This window comes from Myotis myotis, unplaced genomic scaffold (assembly GCF_014108235.1).
Source record: "Myotis myotis isolate mMyoMyo1 unplaced genomic scaffold, mMyoMyo1.p scaffold_m19_p_10, whole genome shotgun sequence".
Lineage (NCBI taxonomy): Eukaryota > Metazoa > Chordata > Mammalia > Chiroptera > Vespertilionidae > Myotis > Myotis myotis.
In genome coordinates, this window is record NW_023416314.1 from 12,258,660 (window position 1) to 12,280,219 (window position 21,560).

General features: G+C 39.7%; 1 protein-coding gene across 1 annotated transcript in view; it reads right to left on the reverse strand.

Annotated features, from left to right (window-relative positions):
- The window catches only part of CUNH11orf65 (chromosome unknown C11orf65 homolog), a 76,074-nt gene that overhangs the window by 42,741 nt on the left and 11,773 nt on the right, over positions 1-21,560 (reverse strand). Inside the window, exon 3 of the mRNA XM_036324513.1 lies at positions 15,061-15,153. Within this exon, the coding sequence (XP_036180406.1) occupies positions 15,061-15,153 (93 nt within the window). The remainder of the gene's footprint in view (positions 1-15,060; positions 15,154-21,560) is intronic.

Sequence of the window (21,560 nt, forward strand, 5' to 3'; positions counted from 1 at the left end):
AATAAGACTCATTAGTTGAGAACAGCATGCTTGCTTATGTAGAATATCTGAAAGAATCTATGTACAAATTATTAGAATTAATAAATGAAGATAGCAAAGTTGCTGGGAACAAAGCTAATTAACAAAAATGGATTATCTTCTTATACTAGTGCAAAAATGGAAAATAAAATTTTCTTACTTTTTTAATATTGTATGTCAACTTTAATTTTTTTACAGTATACAAAATAAATGTATTACCATATTGTAGATACAAAATAATTAGCCATTTATATGCAATAAACATTAATATTTCAAGAAAATGCTTTTAAATATATTACATGCAATAAACATTAATATTTAAAGAAAAATATTTTAAATATAATATTACCAAAACTGGAAACAGAGCTGCTTGAGACTAGGATCCTGGCCTCAGCACCACCCAGTCTGATCTCAGAGGCAAACCAGGACCCTGCAGCCACTGGGGACAGAGACCTGTGACCACAGCTACAGACCCACGGACACCAACAGTCCAGAAAATCCCGGGCAGATCCATGAGTAACAGAGCCCATCCCCTCCCCGCAGGCTCCTGGGCAGCGCCATAGTAACTGATAGACCCACCCCTTGCCTGGGCCTCAGTGCTGCTACAGGAACTTTAGCCTGGAAGTGTGCGAACACTGGGAACTGGTCCTGTACAGCACTGGCTACAGGTGCCCTGGCCTGGGAGCCAACGCGCGAACACCGGGAACTGGTCCCATGTAGCGTGGGCCCAGGGTCCCCGATTCTCTGGGCAGGAGGCAGCACCAAGCACCAGTGACTTGACTGTGTTTCTTATCACCTGAGCCTGGGATTCCCTGATTCCCTGTGCATTCATACTAAGAGCCAGTGACTCCAATTCTTGGTGCATGGCCACACAGGGACCCTGATTCTCAATGCGAGGCTGCGCAAAGCAACAGAGACTCTGATACTGGATTCATGGGGAACTCTGACTCCTGGCCCACGCTAAGGGGCTCTGATTTTCAACACACTCCAGGGGAGGTCTCTGTTTCAGCACAGTGCAGGCAGGGTCCCTGATTAAGGGCGCACACGAGGCCACATTGAGTGCTGGCAACACTGACTCTGAGCGAACCTGGTTCCCACCAACCCAGGACAACCACACATCTTAGTGTCAGAGCTCTTCAGTGACACTAGAGTGGTGTGAGGCTCCCACTGCACACGGCTCAGGCCCATGCAACACAACGTTTGAATCATCTGGAGATAATCAGAATGGGGAGACGACACAACCCCCAGAGGAAAGAAAATGAGGAGTTGCCAAGAAAGGAAATTAATGAAATTGAAGCGTGCATCATGACAGAAAAAAAATTCAGAGTAATGGTTGTACAATTCATTCACCGGATGGATGAGAAAATCAACAACCTATGCAAGAATCAGGAATAAATGAAAAAGTGATATAGCTACAATCAAAAACACCATAGAAGGTTTCAACAGCAGACTAGAAGAAGCAGAGGACTGAATTAGTGAGTTAGAAGATACGGCAGAGAAACAAGCTCAATCTGAACAGCAACTGGAGAAAAAAATTAAAAAGCAGGAGGAGAGCCTAAGGGAGCTTTGGGACAACATGAAATGAGGTAACATATGCATAATAGGGCTGCCAGAAGGACAAGAAGAGCAGCAAGGATGAGAAAATCTATTTGAAGAAATAATGACAGAAAACTTCCCAGATATGGGGAAGAAAAAAGCTATACAAGGACAGAGAGTCCCAAGCAAGATGAACCCCAAAAGATCCACAACAAGACACATCATAATAACGATGGCAAATGTACAAGACAAAGAGATAATCTTAAAGGCTGCAAAAGAGAGACAAAGAGTTACTTACAAAGGATCCCCCATCAGATTATCAAATGATTTCTCAACAGAAACACATCAGGCTAGAAGGGAATGGAAGGAGGTATACAAAGTGTTGCATAGCAAAGGACTGAATCCAAGAATACTTTATCCAGCAAGACTATCAATCAAAACTGAAGAGGAAATCAGGAGCTTTGCAGACAAAAAAAGGCTAAGGGAGTTTATCACTACCAAGCCAGCAATGCAAGAAATGCTAAAGGGAATATGGTAAAAGGAAGAAATATAATGGTAAGAAAGAACACAGGCATAAAAATAGAAATGACTACAAGCAAGTACCTTTCAATAACAACTTTAAATGTAAATGGACTAAATGCTCCAATCAATACATCGAGTGGTTGAATGAATAAAAAGACATGACCCATATATATGCTGCCTATAAGAGACCCACCTCAGAAGAAGGGACTCACACACTGAAAGTGAAGGGATGGAAAAATATCTTTCAGGCAAATGGAAATGAAAAAAAAGCTGGGGTAGCAATACTTATATCAGACAAAATAGACCTCAAAGTGAAGGCCATAACAAGAGATAAGGAAGGCCACTTCATAATACTAAAGGGATCAATACAACAAGAGTATATAACCCTTATAAACATATATGCACCCAATGCAGGAGCACCCAAATACATAAAACCTCCTGGAAAATAACAAGGGAGAGATCAACAACAACACAATTATAGTAGGAGACTTAAACACACCACTGACATCACCGGATAAATCCTCTAGGAAAAAAAAATCAGCAAAGAAACAGCAATCCTAAATGACTCACTAGATCAGATGGACTTAATTGACATCTTCAGAACATTTCACCCCAAAGCCACGGAATATACGTTCTCCTCAAGCACACATGGGAAATTTTCAAAAATAGACCACATATTGGGTCACAAGCAAAGTCTCCCCAAATTCAAGAAGATTGAAATCATACCAAACATCTTCTCAGATCACAATGGCATAATATTAGAAATAAACCACAATAAAAACAATCCAAAAAACTCAAATACTTGGAAGCTGAATAGCATGTTACTAAATAATGATTGGTTTACCAGTGAGATCAAAGAAGAAATTAAAAACACCCTGGAAACTAATGACAATAGCAGCACAACAATCCAAAATCTATGGGACACAATGAAAGCTGTCCTGAGAGGGAAGTTTATAGCACCACAGGCCTACCTCAAAAAACAAGAAAAAATGACAGTAAATCATTTAACTCTACAACTCAAAGAATTAGAAAGAGAATAACAAAAAAAAAGCCCAGAGTGAGCAGAAGGAAGGAGATAATAAAGATCAGAGCAGAAATAAATGACATAGAGACCAAAAAAACAATACAAAAGATCAATGAAACCAAGAGCCGGTTCTTTGAAAGGATAAACAAGATTGATGAGCCTCAAGCCAGGCTCACCAAGAAGCAAAGAAAGAGGACTCAAATAAACAAAATCAGAAATGAAAGAAGTGAAATAACTACAGACCCCTCAGAAATTCAAAGAATTGTTAAAAAAAAAATACTATGAACAACTCTAACAAACTAGACAACCTGGAGGAAATGGACATATTTCTAGAAAAATACAACATTCTAAAACTCAATCCAAAAGATTCTAAAAATCTCAATAGGCCAATAATTATGGAAGAAATTGAAGCAGTCATCAAAAAGCTCCCAGCAAACAAAAGCCCGGGGCCAGACGGCTTCACAGGGGAGTTTTACCAAACATTCAGGAAGAACTAAAACATATCCTCCTCAGACTACTACAAAAAATTCAAGAGGAAGGAACACTTCCCAGCTCATTCTATGAAGCCAGCATCACCCTAATACCAAAACCAGATAGAGACAACACAATGAAAGAGAATTATAGGCCAATATCCCTCATGAACATAGATGCCAAAATACTCAACAAAATTCTAGCAAATCGGATCCAACAATACATCAGAAAGATCATACACCATGACCAAGTAGGATTTATCCTTGGGATGCAAGGATGGTACAATATCCACAAATCAATAAACATGATACATCACATAAACAAATTGAGAGATAAAAATCACATAGTCATATCAATTGATGCAGAAAAAGCGTTTGACAAAATTCAACACCCTTTCTTGACAAAAACTCTTAGCAAGGTAGGAATAGAAGGATCATACCTCAACATAATAAAAGCCATATATGACAAACCCACAGCCAACATCATAATCAATGGGCAAAAACTAACACCATTTCCCCTGAGAACAGGAACAAGACAGGGATGCCCCCTCTCACCACTCCTGTTCAACACAGTACTGGAAGTACTAGCCATTGTGATCAGACAAGAAGAAAAAATAAAAGGCATCCAAATTGGAAAAGAAGAAGTAAAACTGTCCTTATTTGCAGATGACATGATACTGTACATAGAAAACCCTAAAGACTCCATCCAAAAATTAGTAGACTTAATAAATGAATTCGGCAATGTAGCAGGATACAAAATTAATGCCAAGAAATCTAAGGCATTTCTTTACACCAATAGTGAACTTACAGAAAGGGAGACTAAAAAAGCAATCCCATTTACCATAGCACCAAAAATATTAAGCTACCTAGGAATAAACTTAATTAAGGAGGTAAAAGACTTATATGTGAAAAACTACAGGACACTGAAAAGAGAGATAGAGTAAGACATAAACAGATGGAAGAACATACCATGTTCATGGATTGGTAGAATCAACATCATCAAAATGTCCATACTACCCAAAGCAATCTATAGATTCAATGCAATCCCCATTAAATTCCCAATGGCATATTTCACAGATCTAGAACGAACATTTCAAAAATTCATCTGAAATAAAAAAAGACCTCAAATAGCTGCAGCAATCCTGAGAAAGAAGAACAAAATAGGTGGGATCTCAATACTAGATATCAAGCTGTATTACAAAGCCACTGTTCTTAAAACAGCTTGGTACTGGCACAAGAACAGGCATATAGATCAATGGAATAGAACAGAGAACCCAGAAATCAACCCAAACCACTATGCCCAATTAATATTCGACAAAGGAGGCAATAGTATACAATGGAGTCAAGACAGTCTGTTTAATAAATGGTGTTGGGAAAATTGGACAGATACATGCAAAAAGATGAAACTAGACCACCAACTCACACCATACACAAAAATAAACTCAAAATGGATAAAGGACTTAAACGTAAGACGGGAAACCATAAAAATACTAGAGGAATCCACAGGCAGCGAAATCGCAAACATATGCCGAAGTAATTTCTTCTCTGATACTGCTTCTAGGGCAATGGAAACTAAAGAGAAAATAAACAAATGGGACTACATCAAAATAAAAAGCTTCTACACAGCAAAGGAAACCATCAACAAAACAACAAGAAAGCCCACTACATGGGAGAACATATTTGCCAATGAGATCACCGATAAGGGTTTAATCTCCAACATTTACAGGGAACTCACGCAACTTAACAAAAGGTAGATAAACAATCCAATCAAAAAATGGGCAACGGACCTAGACACTTTTCAAAAGAGGACATACAGAAGGCCAAAAGACACATGAAAACATGCTCAAAGTCACTAATTGTAAGACAGATGCAAATCAAAACGACAATGCGGTATCATCTCACACCTATCAGAATGGCTATCATCAACAAATCAACAAACAACAAGTGTTGGAGAGGATGTGGAGAAAAAGCAACTCTTCTGCACTGCTGGTGGGAACGCAGACTGGTGCAGCCACTGTGGAGAACAGTGGAGTTTCCTCAAAAAACTAAAAATGGAACTCCCATTTGACCCAGTGATCCCACTTCTAGGAATATATCCCAAGAAGCCAGAAACACCATTCAGAAAGGATATATGCACCCCTATGTTCACAGCAGCACAATTTACCATAGCTAAGATTTGGAAACAGCCTAAGTGCCTATCAGCAGATGAGTGGATTAGAAAACTGTGGTACACCCTAACCGGTTTGGCTCAGTGGACAGAGTGTCAGCCTGCGGATTCAAGGGTCCCAGGTTCGATTCCAGCCAAGGGCATGTACCTTGGTTGCGGGCATATCCCCAGTGGGGAGTGTGCATGAGGCAGCTGATCGATGTTTCTCTCTCATCGATGTTTCTAGCTCTCGATCCCTCTCCCTTTCTCTCTGTAAAAAATCAATAAAATATATTTAAAAAAAAACACAAAAAAGTGTGGTACATCTACACAATGGAATACTACACTGCGGTTAAAAAGAAGGAATTCTTGCCATTTGCAACAGCATGGATGGAACTGGAGAGCATTATGCTAAGTGAAATAAGCCAGTCAGAGAAAGATAAATACCACATGATCTCACTCATTTGTGGCATATAGAGAACAACATAGACTGATGAACAGAGACAGACCCAAAGACAGAGAAACAGCAATCAGACTATCAATCCCCAGAGGGAAAGTAGGGGATGGTGGGGGTAAGGGGAAGAGATCAACCAAAGGACTTGTATGCATGCATATAAGCCAAACCAATGGACATGGACAACAGGGGGATGAGAGTATGAGTGTGTGGGGGGGGAGGGGTTTGAGGGTTAATGGGGGAATGAGGACACATTTGTAATACCTTAACCAATAATGAAATTTAAAAAAAAATAAATTTCTGCAATGAAAAAAAATATTATCAAAACTGTAACAACATACTATAAAATTACAAAAGTAGTAAAAAATATTAAAAATCTGCAAATAACAGGATTATTTCTATAATATTCTAAAATATTTTTTTTCTCTGACTCTATTTTTGTTCAACAGTTTATACTGTTCATTATATTGCACAAATGAGTTCATGTGATATTTATCTTTCTCTGACTGGCTTATTTCGCTTAGCATAATGCTATACAGTCCATCTATGCTGTTGTAAATGATAAGAGTTCCTTCTTTTTTACAGCAGTGTAGTATTCCATTGTGTAGATGAATCGCCGTTTTTTATTCCATTCATCTGCTGATGGGCACTTAGGCTGTTTCAGTAAAGATATTGCTATGACATATCTGTGATATTTTGCTGCCTATGGATTCTTCTAAGATTTTTATGGTTTCCTGTCTTACGTTTAAGTTCTTTATCCATTTTAAGTTTATTTTTTGTGCATGGTTGATCTAGTTTCATTTTTTTGCATGAATCTGTCCAATTTTCCCAATACCATTTATTAAAGAGACTGTCTTGATTCCATTGTATGCTCTTCTCTTTTTGTCAAATATTAATTGAGCATAACGGCGTGGGTTTGACTTCTGGGTTCTCTGTTCAGTCCCACTGGTCTATATGTCTGTTCTTGTGCCAGTACCAGGCAGTTTTGAGAACTGTGGCTTGGTAATATAGCCTGATATCTGGTATTGTGATCCCTCCCACATTGTTCTTCTTTCTCAGGATTGCTGTGGCTATTTGGGCTCTATTTTTTGTTCCAGATGAATTTTTGGAGAGTTCGTTCTAGGTCTGTGAAATATGCCATTGGTATCTTAATGGGGATTGCACTGAATCTATAGATTGCTTTCAGTAGTATGGATATTTTAATGACGTTGATTCTCCCAATCCATGAACACAGTATATTCCTCCATTTGTTTATGTCTTCCTCTATCTCTTTTTTCGATGTCCTGTAGTTTTTGGAGAACAGGTCTTTTACCTCCTTAGTTAAGTTTATTCCTAGGTATCTTAATTTTTTGTTGCAATGGTCAATGGGATTGTTTTTTAGTTTCTCTTTCTGTGAGCTCATTATTGGTGTATAAAAAAGCCATAGATTTCTGGGTATTAATTTTGTATCCTGCTACATTGCCGAATTCATTTATTAAGTCTAGTAGATTTTTTAATGGAGTCTTTGATGGAGGGTTTTCTATGTACAATATCATGTCATCTGGGAATGATGACAGTTTTATTCTTCGTTTCCAATCTGAATGCCTTTTACTTCTTCTTTTCTGATCACTATGGCTAGCACTTCCAGTACTATGCCAAACAGGAGTGGTGAAAGTGGGCATACCTGTTTTGTTTCTGTTCTTAGGGGAAATGGTTTTAGTTTTTGCCCACTGAGTATGATGTTGGCTGTAGGTTTGTCATATATGGCCTATAAAATCTTGAGATATGCTTCCTCTCTATCCCCACCTTGCTGAGAGTTTTTATCAAAAACAGGTGTTGGATTTTGGTGAATGCTTTCTCTGCACCTATTGATATGATCATGTGATCTTTGTCTTTCAATTTGTTTATGTGATGTATCACATTTATTGATTTGCGAATATTGTACCAGCCTTGCATCTCTGGAATAAATCCCACTTGGTCTTGGTGTATCTTTTTAATATATTGCTGGATCCGATTTGCTAATATTTAGTTGAGGATTTTAGCATCTATGTTCATCAGGGATATTGGCTAGTAATTCTCTTTCTTTGTACTGTCTTTATCTGGAATTGGAATTAGGATAACGCTGGTCTCATAAAAAGAGTTTGGAAGTGTTCCTTCCCCTTGGTTTTCTGAAATAGTTTTAGGAATATAGAGGTTAGTTCTTCTTTGAATGTTAGGAGAAACTCCCCTGTGTAGTTGTCCGGACCTGGGCTTTTGTTTGGTGGGAGATTTTTGAATACTGCTTCTATTTCATCAGTTGTTATTGGCCTCTTCAGGTTTTTGATTCTTCCTGATTCAGTTTTGGGAGATTGCATTTTTCTAGGGCTTTGTCTATTTCACCCACATTGTCCAGCTTCCTGGCATACAGTTGTTCATAGTAGTTTCTTACAATCCTTTGTATTTCTGTGATTTCAGTGGTTACAGTAATTCTCCACTTTCATTTCTGATTTTATTTATTTGTGTCCTCTCTGTTTCTTGATGAGTCTGGCTAATGGTTTATCAAATTTTGTTTATCCTTTCAAAGAACCAACTCTTGGTTTCATTGATTTATTTTTATTTTTAGTCTCTATACTATTTATTTCTTCTCTAATCTTCATTATTTCCTTCCTTCTACTTACTCTGAGCTTTCCTTGTTCTCTTTCTAGTTCTTTAAGTTGTAGGGATAAATAGTTTATTGCTGATTTTTTTTTTTGAGGTATGCCTGTAGTGCTATGAATTTCCCTCTCAGAACTGCTTTTGCTGTATCCCAGAAATTTTGGGTTGTTGTGTGTTCATTTTCATTTGTTTCCAGGAACTTTTTTATTTCTTTCTTGATCTCATTGGTAACCCATTCATTGTTTAATAACATGCTATTTAACCTCCATGTGTTTGAATGTTTTGGGGTGTTTTTACTGTAGTTGAGATCTAATTTCATGCCACTGTGATCTGAGAAGATGCTTGATATGATTTCAATCTTCTTGAACTTGTACAGACTTGTTTTGTGCCCTAACATGTGGTCTATTTTTGTGATTGTTCCATGTGCACATGAGAAGAATGTATATTCTGCTGTGTCGGAGTGAAATGTTCATAAATGTCAATTAAATCCATCTGATCCAGTGTGTCCTTTAGTCGCTCTGTTTCCTTGTTAAGTTACTGTCTGGAAGATCTATTCAGTGAAGTCAGAGGGGTGTTAAAGTCCCCTACTATCACTGTACTGTTGTCGATCTCTCAGTTAAAGTCCTCTAGAAAAATTTTTTTAAATATATTTAGGTGCTCCTATATTGGGTGCATATATGTTTACCATGGTTATATTTTGTTGGATTGATCCCTTTAGAATTATGTGGTGACCTTTGTTATCTCTTGTGATAGCCTTCATTTTTTTTTAAAAAAAAATATTTTATTGAATTTTACAGAGAGGAAAGGAGAGGGATAGAGAGTTAGAGACATCGATGAGAGAGAAACATCAATCAGCTGCCTCATGCACACCCCCTACTGGGGATGTGCCTGCAACCAAGGTACATGCCCTTGACCAGAATCAAACCCGGGACTCTTCAGTCCCCAGGCCGATGCTCTATCCAGTGAGCCAAATCAGCTAGGGCTAGCCTTCATTTTAAAGTCTATTTCATTGGATATGAGTCTTGCTACTTCAGCTTTTCTTTATCTTTTCCATTTGCATGGAAAAATTTTTCCATCCCTTCACTCTCATCCTTTGTGTGTCTTTTGTTCTGAGGTGTGTCTCTTGTAGACAGCATATACTTGGCTCATGTTTTTGTATCCATTCAGCTACGCTGTGCCTTTTGATTGGAGCATTTAATCCATTTATATTTAGGGTTATTATTGCTAGGTACTTATTGGCATGTCCCCCGCGCGCCCCCTGGTGGTAAGCGCACATCATAGCTATCGGTTGTTCAGCTGTTCTGCCATTTGGTCTATTTGCATATTAGAGTTTTATATATAGAGATACCTTTTTTCATACTGTTGAGCACCTTTACCATCATTACTCTGAACTTTGTTTCAGATAAATTTCTTATCTCTGCTTCATTTCTCTCTTCTTCTGGAGAATTCTCTTGCTCTTTCATTTCGGGGTTATTTCTTTGTCTCCTCATTTTGGCTTTCTGTTTGGGTTTGTGACTATGTATTAGGTAGATCCTCTACACCTCTCAATCTCTAGTGCAGGACAGTGTTAAAGGCTATTTCTGACTAATTAGATCAGGCAGACTCAAAGTCTCCAGAGACTGACTGCCTACAGACTGATAGGATTCCCACTTGAATTGCCCCACAGGCAATCATCCTCAGGTGTGGTGAGAGTTTTTTCAATAGGGTGGGGCAGTTGCTTCTCCCTGGAGGCTAATTGTTATTTTTAATCTCTTAAGTGGCCTCTGGGCAAGGTGTTTTCCAATAGGGTGTGTCAACTGTCTTCCCACCAGGCAAGGCAAATGTGTATGTGGGAAAGATGTCCTCCTCTGCATGAGAAAATGACTCAGCCCAGGAAACTTGGGGTGTCTGTCTTCTGAGCTCTATCCTCTGAGTCCCCAGTCCTGGTTTCTACTCTCATAGTTCCAGTCCACCTCACCCTTCCTTTGCCTGAGCACAAGGTGGGTAGCTCCACAGGGAATTTTGTGCATTGGCCTTTTAACAGGACGCCTGGATTTTCATCTCTCACTCCCTGGCAGACAACATCCCGTTGCTTTTCACAGCTATATGTTAGGTGGGTATCCTTCTCAGATTTGGTGCTCTCCTGGGGGGCCCAGCTTGGGGATTAGGTCCCAGAGTTCTCAGTGGCACCACTTTTGCCCCACAGCTGAGATATCTCTTCGGGACTTCAGTTGTTGTCTGTGGGTGCCTGGCCAGCTCTTTCGCACCTCTGCCCCTCCTACCAGTCTCTATGTGGTCTCCACTTTTGGTCCTCCGGTATCAGGTTTCTCTCCTGTGAGTTTTCCATTGATTATTCAGGAAGTTTTTCTGTATTTTAGTGTAATTCCAGTTTGTTCCTGGGAGCATGTCCATCTAAAGTTTTCTAATTACCATTATAGCTGCATAAAAATGCAAGATATAAAGCTAAGAAATGATATGCAACTCCTCTATACAGAAAACAAAACAGCATTATTAAGAGAAAGTATAGAAGAGCTTAATAACATGGCAGATTTGGATTTTTGGAAGAAGATGCTGATATGAAATTTGTGTGTCACATGTTTATTAGGAATAAACACCTATGAAAGCCAGGGGAAGGAAGGATTTGAACTGCAATGCAGACCCCTCAACACCTGGGCCAATCTTGCTGGGAGCTCTAAAGTGAATACTGCCCAACAGAGTTGTTCTACCTCAGACTAGACTTTACATTCCTTTCCCCATTCCCCTCCCCCTATCCTTACCCCATACTGGATGCCAGCTGCCTTAGAAATAGCTGACCTTGGGTAACAGTTCTCTGCAGGTAAAATAGAAACTGAAGATGCTCACAGCTGGGGGCTGTCTGCTGGTTGCACTCCCTATGACTGGATAAAATCCTCTTATAAAGAAGAATTTGGGCAGCACATTTCCATGTTTCCCACAATCATGGGTTTGAGCTCTCAATATTAACATGTCAGTTTTCCTCAAATTGATCTAAATATTCAATACAATACAATAAAAAAATCCCAATATTTTTAAATATAAAAATTATAGTAAGACACACTACAAAAATGTACTATTAGTGGTATTTGCAATATAGTTCAGCCAATGTCTATTTCAAGAATATTTTCTCTTTTTTAATTGATTTTTTTTTAGAAAGAGAGGAAAAGAGAAGGAGAGAGGAAGAAACATTGATGTGAGAATGAAATATTAAGCAGTTGTCTCCTGCATGCCCCATACCAAGGATTGAGCATGCAACCTTGGGCCTGACCAGGAATCAAACCCTAAACATTTTGGTGTATGGGACGCCCAACCAACTGAGCCACAGTAGCCAAGGCAGGATAGAAAGCTTTTCATTATTTTCCCCAGTAATATAAGCAAGAGTTAACGTGTCTAAAACTGAAAGAAGCAACATCTCACTTGTTCCATTTTTTCCCCATGGAACTTCCCAGCGGTAGAGTCAGGTGCATCAGCAAATTTGTGGGTGTCCTCTCACTGTTGAGGGTGTCTAGAACAAAAGGCTCTGGCTGTTTAATAGACTCTGAAGTGTGCATGTGTGTGTGGTGAGGGTGGGGGTGGGGTGGTATTGATGAAGGAGGGTCAGAGTGGACTGAGGCAGAGTGGGGAAAGTGTCTTCAAGAATTCTCCTATAAGAAGGTATCTGCAAAGGTACCTGAAGACCTCTGGCCACGGCTTCAGAAAAAGAGACTTAGGAATGAAGATACTTGGGTAGCAGTGTAAGTAACAAAAGCAGGCCCCACCTGGGGGCCTGAGTCCTTCAGTGCATCTCCCTTCAGAGGCTATAATACTTTGGCTGTGCGCCAAGTATGGTTTCTTTTCCGAGAGGCCAGTTAGCCTTTGTAACTGCCTGGAATCAGGCCTGAAAAGTCACATAGGATTATAGCCAGGAGCTGAACTCCTCAAAAAGATTCTCAACTTAATTAGTAATCAGGGAAATTCAAATTTAAAAACTGACAATATTAAGTGCTGTTGAGGGTGTAGAGCACCAAGAATTCCAAAAGACCTCTGATGATGAATATAAATTAGTTAAACTTTGGAAAACAGTTTGGCATATCCTGTCACTCAGCAATTCCATTTCCAGGTGGAGTAGAAATCAAAAGAAATTCATGCATATGTGCACCAGGAGACTAAAATAAAAATAATCTCAGATGCAATCTTTATAATACCCTCAATTTTTTAAAAAAATCCAAATGTCAATCAACTGTAGAATGAGTAAATAGCAATCCTATCTAATAATAGACAAACATGGTAATTGACCATACCTTTGAGACGCCTCCCATTGGCTAATCAGCATGATATGCAAATTAACCACCAACAAAGATGGCGGTTAATTTGCATATACCGGCTGGGAGCGAAGACTAAAGATAACATGGAAGCGAAGCACTACAGAAGGGAGCAAAGTAGAGGCGGTGGAGACAGGAATGGAGACAAGGCTGCGAAGGCGGGAGGCGGGAGGGGAAACCCAGCCGCAGCGGCTAGAAGTGGGAGAAAAAAACCCAGCCACAGCGGCTGGGAGTGGGAGGGAAAACCCAGCCACCGCAGCTGGGGGCGGGAGGGGAAACCCTGCCGCAGCTGCTGGGGGAAGGAGGGCAAATGCAGCCACAGCAGCTGGGGGTGGGAGGGGAACCCATCTCAGCAGGTTTCGCTCCCTTCTCTGCTTTTCTCTAGCCACAGGAAGTCCTATTCTTGCAGGAATCTTCCTGCAATGGGCCTCTAGTCCTATCTAATAATAGACAAACATGGTAATTAACCATACCTCCAACACACTTCCCATTGGCTAATCAGGGCGATATGCAAATTAACTGCCAACCAAGATGGCAGCCAGCAGCCAGGCAGCTGAAGTGAACAGGAGGCTTGCTTGCTCCAGTGATGGAGGAAGCCAAGGTTCCCCGCCTGCTGCTTCCGGCCTCTGAGCTGCAGTCTAAGAAACAATGTTGCAATTATAGAAGCTAAACAATCCCCAGAAACCTGCTTTCAGTCAGCCGTCCTCGGAGCTGGAGTCGCAACAAAGTTTCAATTACAGAAGCCAAACAAAGCCCAGAAACCTGCTTTCAGCAGCCGAGGTCTGAGCTGGAGCTGAGCCTCAGAGCTAAAGCCAGCTCTCAGCTCCAGTGACAGCCATAGAAGGTAAATAAATCCCAGAATAAAAAGAAAGAAAGAAAGGAGAGGTTGGAAGCTTCAGTCACCCGCCAGCCTGAAAACGGCCCTCAGCCCCTCACCTGGACTGGCCAGGCACCCCAGTGGGGACCCCCACCCTGAAGGGGGTGTGACCAGCTGCAAACAGCCATAATCCCCTCATCCAGGCTGGCCAGGCACCCAAGCAGGACCCCCACCCTGATCCGGGACACCCTTCAGGGCAAACCAGCCGGCCCCCACCCATGCACCAGGCCTCTATCCTATATAGTAAAAGGGTAATATGCAATCTGACCCTAACAGCAGAAGGACTGGGAATGACTGGTCACTATGACGCACACTGACCACCAGGGGGCAGACGCTCAATGCAGGAGCTGCCCTCTGGTGGTCAGGGCACTCTCACATGGGAGGAGCTCTGCTCAGCCACAAGCCAGGCTGATGGCTGCCAGTAGAGCGGTGGTGGTGGGAGCCTCTCCTGCCTCCTCAGCAGAGCTAAGGATGTCCAACTGCAGCTTAGGTCTGTTCCCTGCTGGCAAGTGGACATTCTCCGAGGGCTCCTGGGCTGCCAGAGGGATGTCTTACTGCTAGCTTAGGCCCAATCCCCCAGGGAGCCGGCCTAAGCCAGTAGGTAGACATCCCTCAAGGGGTCCCAGATTGTGAGAGAGCACAGGCCCGGCTGAGGGACGCCCCCTGAGTGCACAATATTTTGTGCACAGGCCCTCTAGCATATTAATAAAACAGAGTACTTCCATTATTGTTAACAAAGTGAATGAAACTTAGCTACATAAAGATAATGTTGAATGAACAAAGCTAGATACAAAAGTATACTATAAGATTCTATTTATATATAGTTTAAAAACAGAAAACTAACGTACAATATTAGAATTCAAAATAGTGGCTACTATTCTTTTGGAAGAAAGGAAGTTGGCAGTGAATTGCAGAGCACCTGAAGGCACTGGTTTGAAGTATGATGGTTATACATTATACATTTATGTATAATGAATTTTTCAGATGTGTACAATACTTCATTAAAAATGTTTGTAAAACGAACAAATATAATCACATTGAATTTATAAAGTAGCCACACAATTTTAAGAAGGGAAAATGCCGTATCAATAAATAATGTCCTTACCTCTTTAGGATTAATACATCTTATTATGTGACGTGGTTCTCCTTGTCTTCTTATATTAATCAGACTTTTAAAGTATTGGAAAATAGCGATATTCTAAAGGTTCAAACATAAAATTTTATGGTCAAAACTGGGCAAAAGGAGTATAAACTATAAAATAGATTCTATATATGTAAACTAGATTTTAGATATATGATCCATGCAGGGATTCCTTTGACAAGCCATGCAATATTGGCATTATTCTCACAAGTTTTAGCCTTAAGTTTGTAACTGTATTACTAACAGCTATAAATAAAATATCTAGAACTTTGGTTGGGTTACTTCTGGAGAACCCAATCTAGGAGAAAGACAAAATACAAGCTAGTGATTAAGAACACTGACTCTGGCATACTATTGTCCGGGTTCAACTGCTAGTACTTGCTGCTGTGTGACCCTGGACAAGTTGCTTAACCTCAGCTTAACTAAAATATGGGAATGATAGTAACTACCTACAGGTTGATGAAAAATGAATCTGTTAATATTTGTAATGCACTTAGAACAATCTTTGTCACAAGAAAGCACCCAATAAATATTACCTATTATCATCATTATAGAATCCTCTTCATTCCTGTTAAGTAATTCCACTGATTTACAAACCCTATTTTTCATGTTGGCACAAATTTAGTCAAACAATTCCTAAAAAAATTCTTCAATTTTTGAAAACTGTTTCTTTGGTAACCCACTCGTCATGTCCTAGCCCTCAAAAACCCCTAATAATTCTTGGTAAACTGCCTCCCCCTCTTAGTTTGCTTATGTTAAGTCAAATCAAATAAATTCATATTGAAGTAAATCCATAGTACCAATATGACAATTTGAAGCCCCATTTCAACTGCCTGTGGAAGAAGGTGCAGTCACTATCAACATAGATATTATTTCTGCAAGGAAGATATAATTTCCTTGAAGTAAAACCCAAAATTGAGTATCAAAAAATTATGATGGTTTAAAATCTGGATAGTATCTTCTAAATATGTAGATTACTGTATCAAACCACCCCAAACTTAAAGCAACAACTTTTTTCTGTGGGTTGACAAGGAACTTCTGCAGGTTTTGGATATGTGCCTATAGTCAGCTGCCAGATCAGCTGGAGCTGAGTGATTAATATGACCTCACATATATATATATCTGGGTCTTCAGCTTGGAATGTTGGAACATCTGTGTTGGCTGGGACTCTATCTCCACATATACTTTCAGTTTGAGTTTTTTCACAGCATGGAGTTTCAAAATACCAAAGAGAGAAAAGTAGAAGTTGCAAGGTTTCTTAAGACCTTGTCTTGTAAGTCATACAGCATCAGTTATTCTTCATTTTATTGGTCAAAGTCGAGACCTAGCAGACCTCAAGAAGTGAAGCTCAAAGTGTGACCTATAAGAAATTCCATATAGACATTGGCCTCACGCAGGGGTGACCCTGAAGGACAGGCATGAAGATAAATCCTTCCATGGGACAGAATCTCAAGCAGCATACATGGTTGTAGATTGTGCCTGGAAGGAAAGATGATCAGAGGTACAGATCTACTGATGGGCAGTGACTGATGGTTTGACTGGATGCTCAGGAATTTGGAAAGAACATGGTTAGAAAATTGGAGACAAGAAAGTCTGAAGAAGAGGTCAAACCACCCACTCCCAAATGCACACCAAGTGTGTATATATTTGTGTCCATATGGATGCTTACCCGAAAGCAATCTCAGCAAAGAAGACTCTTAACAATCATACAGGCAAAGTGACTAGTTCTTTGGAGTCAGCCAGCCTTTTTCCCCCCGCCACTGCTCTCCTTGCTCATGAACAAAGTGGCGATCCAGCAAAGTTGGAGGTTATTCATCGGCTTAGCTACTGTCGACTGCTGAATGGCCACTTTGCCAAAACATAGACCAACACTGAGCCCTTGATATGGCATCGTTCCTTGGGGTAATTAGTCAGCTTCCTGTGGCACACTGATTAGATGAAACATTTCCATTATGAAAGGTGCAACACTTTATACTCACTGGAAGTGACACTTTACCCTTCTGTGTACACACCATCTGTATACTTTCATTATGCTTCATTTACTGTCATAGTATTGCACATAGCATTAGTTCTTATCAGAGAAATTGCTTCACAGCAAATGTAGTACACCAATGGGCCCATGTGCATGAAATTCACTGATATGACCATTCCTTATCACACTAAACCAGCAATTTTCAACCAGTATGCACAAGCATTTTGGGGTCGCAAGCACTTTTATCCCTTCACTCTCATCCTCTGTGTGTCTTTTGTTTTGAGGTGGGTCTCTTATAGACAGCATATAGTTGGGTCATGTTTTTGTATCCATTCAGCTACAAAGCATTTAATCCATTTACATTTAGGGTTATTATTGATAGGTACTTATTAATTGCCATTTTAATTCTGTATGGCTAGGTTTATCTCTCTATTTCTTCTTCTCATTACAGCAGTCCCTTTAGCATTTCTTGTAATCCTGGCTTGGTGGTGATGTACTCCTTTAGCTTTTTTTTTGTTTTTTGGGAAGCTCTTTTTTGACCATCTGTTTAGGATGATAGTCTTGCTGGATATAGTAATCTTGGTCTCAGATCCTTGAGTATTTCATACAATTCCCTTCTGGCCTGTAGGGTTCCTAATAAGAAATCAGGTGTCAGCCTTATGGGAACTGCTTTGTAGGTAATAGTTTTCTTTTCTCTTGCTGCCTTTAAGATTCTCTCTTTGTCTTTAATTTTTGGCATTTTAATTATGATGTGTCTGGGGGTGGGCCTGTTTGGGTTCTTCCTGCAGGAGGTTCTCTGTGCCTCCTGAACTTGTGTGACTTTTTCCTTTTTCAGGTAGGGGAAGTTTTCTGCCATCGTTTCTTCAAACACATTCTCTATTCTTTTCTCCCTTTTTGCCTCTTCAGGCACATCTGCTGTTCTAATATTATTACATTCCACAGCTACCTTAAACTGTCCTTCTGTTTTTTAATTGTTTTTTCTGTTTGTTTCTCTGATTGAGTGATATTTTCAACTGTCTTCTAATGCACTGATTTGATCCTCAGCTTCCCCTAATCGGCTGTGTATTCCTTCCAATGTGTTCTTTATTTGTGCAATGTCATTCTTTATCTCAGACTGTAATTTTTTTCATACTTACTATATCTTTTTTTCATGCTATTGAGCATCTTTACCATCATTACTCTGAACTTTGTTTCAGATAAATTTCTTATCTCTGCTTCATTTCTCTCTTCTTATGGAGAATTCTCTTGCTCTTTCATTTGGGGGTTGTTTCTTTGTCTCCTCATTTTGGCTTTCTGTTTGGGTTTGTGATTATGTATTAGGTAGATCCTCTACACCTCTCAATCTCTAGTGCAGGACAGTGTTAAAGGCTATTTCTGACTAATTAGATCAGGCAGACTCAAAGTCTCCAGAGACCAACTTTGCTCACAGACTGATAGGATTCCTCAGGTGTGGTGAGAGTTTTTTCAATAGGGTGGGGCAGTTGCTTCTCCCTGGAGGCTAATTGTTATTTTTAATCTCTTAAGTGGCCTCTGGGCAAGGTGTTTTCCAATAGGGTGTGTCAACTGTCTTCCCACCAGGCAAGGCAAATGTGTATGTGGGAAAGATGTCCTCCTCTGCATGAGAAAATGACTCAGCCCAGGAAACTTGGGGTGTCTGCCTTCTGAGCTCTATCCTCTGAGTCCCCAGTCCTGGTTTCTTTTTTTCTTTTCTTTTTTTAATTTTTTCTTTTTCTTTTTTTATTGTTTTATTGCTTAAAGTATTACAAAGAGTATTACATATGTCTCCTTTTTTATCCCGCCCTTGACAATCCCCTGGCCTCCCCTACCCCCCAGTGTCCTATGTCCATTGGTTATGCTTATATGCATGCATACAAGTCCTTCGGTTGATCTCTTACCCGCCCCTCCCTCCTGCCCCCCAACCCTCCCCGGCCTTCCTGCTGTAGTTGGACAGTTTGTTCGAGGCAGCTCTGCCTCTGTATCTATTTTTGTTCATAAGTTTATAATGGTCTTTATTATCCATAAATGAGTGAGATCATGTGGTATTTTTCCTTCATTGACTGGCTTATTTCACTTAGCATAATGCTCTCCAGATCCATCCATGCTGTTGCAAATGGTAAGAGTTCCTTCTTTTTACAGCAGCATAGTATTCCATCATGTAGATGTACCACAGTTTTCTAATCCATTCATCTACAGATGGGCACTTAGGCTGTTTCCAGATCTTAGCTATGGTGAATTGTGCTGCTATGAACATAGGGGTGCATATATCCTTTCTGATTGGTGTTTCTGGTTTCTTGAGATATATTCCTAGAAGTGGGATCACAGGGTCAACTGGGAGTTCCATTTTTAGTTTTTTGGGGAAACTCCATGCAGTCTTCCTTAGTGGCTGCACCAGTCTGCATTCCCACCAGCAGTGCACAAGTGTTCTTTATCCACATCCTCTCCAGCACTTGTCATTTGTTGATTTGTTGATGATAGCCATTCTGACAGGTGTGAGGTGGTACCTCGTTGTTTTGATTTGAATCTCTCAGATGATTAGTGACTTTGAGCATGTTTTCATGCCTCTTGGCTTTCTGAGTGTCCTCTTTTGAAAGGTGTCTATTTAGATCCTTTGCCCATTTTTTTATTGGATTGTTTATCTTCCTTTTGTTAAGTTGTATGAGTTCCCTATAAATGTTGAAGATTAAAGCCTTACCAGTGATAACATTGGCAAATATGTTCTCCCATGCAGTGGGCTTTCTTGTTGTTTTGTTGATGGTTTCTTTTGCTGTGCAGAAGCTTTTTATTTTGATGTAGTCCCATTTGCTTATTTTCTCTTTAGTTTGCAATGCCCTAGGAGCTGTATCAGTGAAGAAATTGCTTTGGCATATGTCTGAGATTTTGTTGCCTTTGGATTCTTCTAGTATTTTTATGGTTTCCTGTCATATATTTAAGTCCTTTATCCATTTTGAGTTTATTTTTGTGTATGATGTAAGTTGGTGATCTAGTTTCATTTTCTTGCATGTATCTGTCCAATTTTCCCAACACCATTTATTGAAGAAACTATCTTGACTCCATTGTATGTTCTTGCCTCCTTTGTCAAATATTAATTGAGCATATTGGTTCGGGCTGATTTCTGGGCTCTCTATTCTATTCCATTGATCTATGTGTCTGTTCTTGTGCCAGTACCAGGCAATTCTGAGAACAGTGGCTTTGTAATACAGCTTGATATCTGGTATTGAGATCTCACCTACTTTGCTCGTTCTCAGGATCGCTGCAGCTATTTGGGGTCTTTTTTAATTCCAGATGAATTTTTGGAGAGTTCGTTCTAGGTCTGTGAAATATACTGTTTGTATTTTAATGGGAAGAGTGTTGAATTTATAGATTGCTTTGGGTAGTATGGACATTTTAATGATGTTGATTCTACCAATCCAAGAACATGGTATGTTCTTCCATCTCTTTATGTCTTCCTCTATCTCTTTTTTCAACGTCCTGTAGTTTTCTGAGTAGAGGTCTTTTACCTCTTTAGTTAAGTTTTTTCCTAGGTAGCTTAATTTTTTTGGTGCGATGGTAAATGGGATTTTATTTTTTTTAGTCTCCTTTTCTGTAAGTTCACTATTGGTGTATTGAAATGCCATAGATTTCTTGGCGTTAATTTTGTATCCTGCTACATTGCCGAATTCATTTATTAAGTCTAATAGTTTTTGATGGAGTCTTTAGGGTTTTTTATGTATAATATCATGTCATCTGCAAATAAGGACAGTTTTACTTCTTCTTTTCCAATTTGGATGCCTTTTATTTCTTTTTCTTGTCTAATTGCAATGGCTAATATTCCAGTACTATGTTGAACAGGAGTGGTGAGAGTGGGCATTCCTGTCTTGTTCCTGTTCTTAGGGGAAATGGTTTTAGTTTTTGTCCATTGATTATGATGTTGGCTGTGGGTTTGTCATATATGGCTTTTATTATGTTGAGATATGATCCTTCTATTCCCACCTTGCTGAGAGTTTTTATCAAAAATGGGTGTTGAATTTTTTCAAACGCTTTTTCTGCATCAATTGATATGACTATGTGATTTTTATCTTTGAATTTGTTTATGTGATGTATCACGTTTATTGATTTGCATATATTGTACCATCCTTGCATCCCTGCGATAAATCCTACTTGATCATGGTGTATGATCTTTCTGATGTATTGTTGGATCCGATTTGCTAGAATTTTGTTGAGTATTTTGGCATCTATGTTCATGAGGGATATTGGCCTGTAATTCTCTTTCAATGTGTTGTCTTTACCTGGTTTTGGTATTAGGGTGATGCTGGCTTCATAGAATGATCTTGGAAGTGTTCCTTCCTCTTGAATTTTTTGTAGTAGTCTGAGGAGGATAGGTTTTAGTTCTTCCTTGAATGTTTGGTAAAACTCCCCTGTGAAGCTGTCCGATCCAGGGCTTTTGTTTGCTTGAAGCTTTTTGATGACTGCTTCAATTTCTTCCATAGTTATTGGCCTATTGAGATTTTTCGAT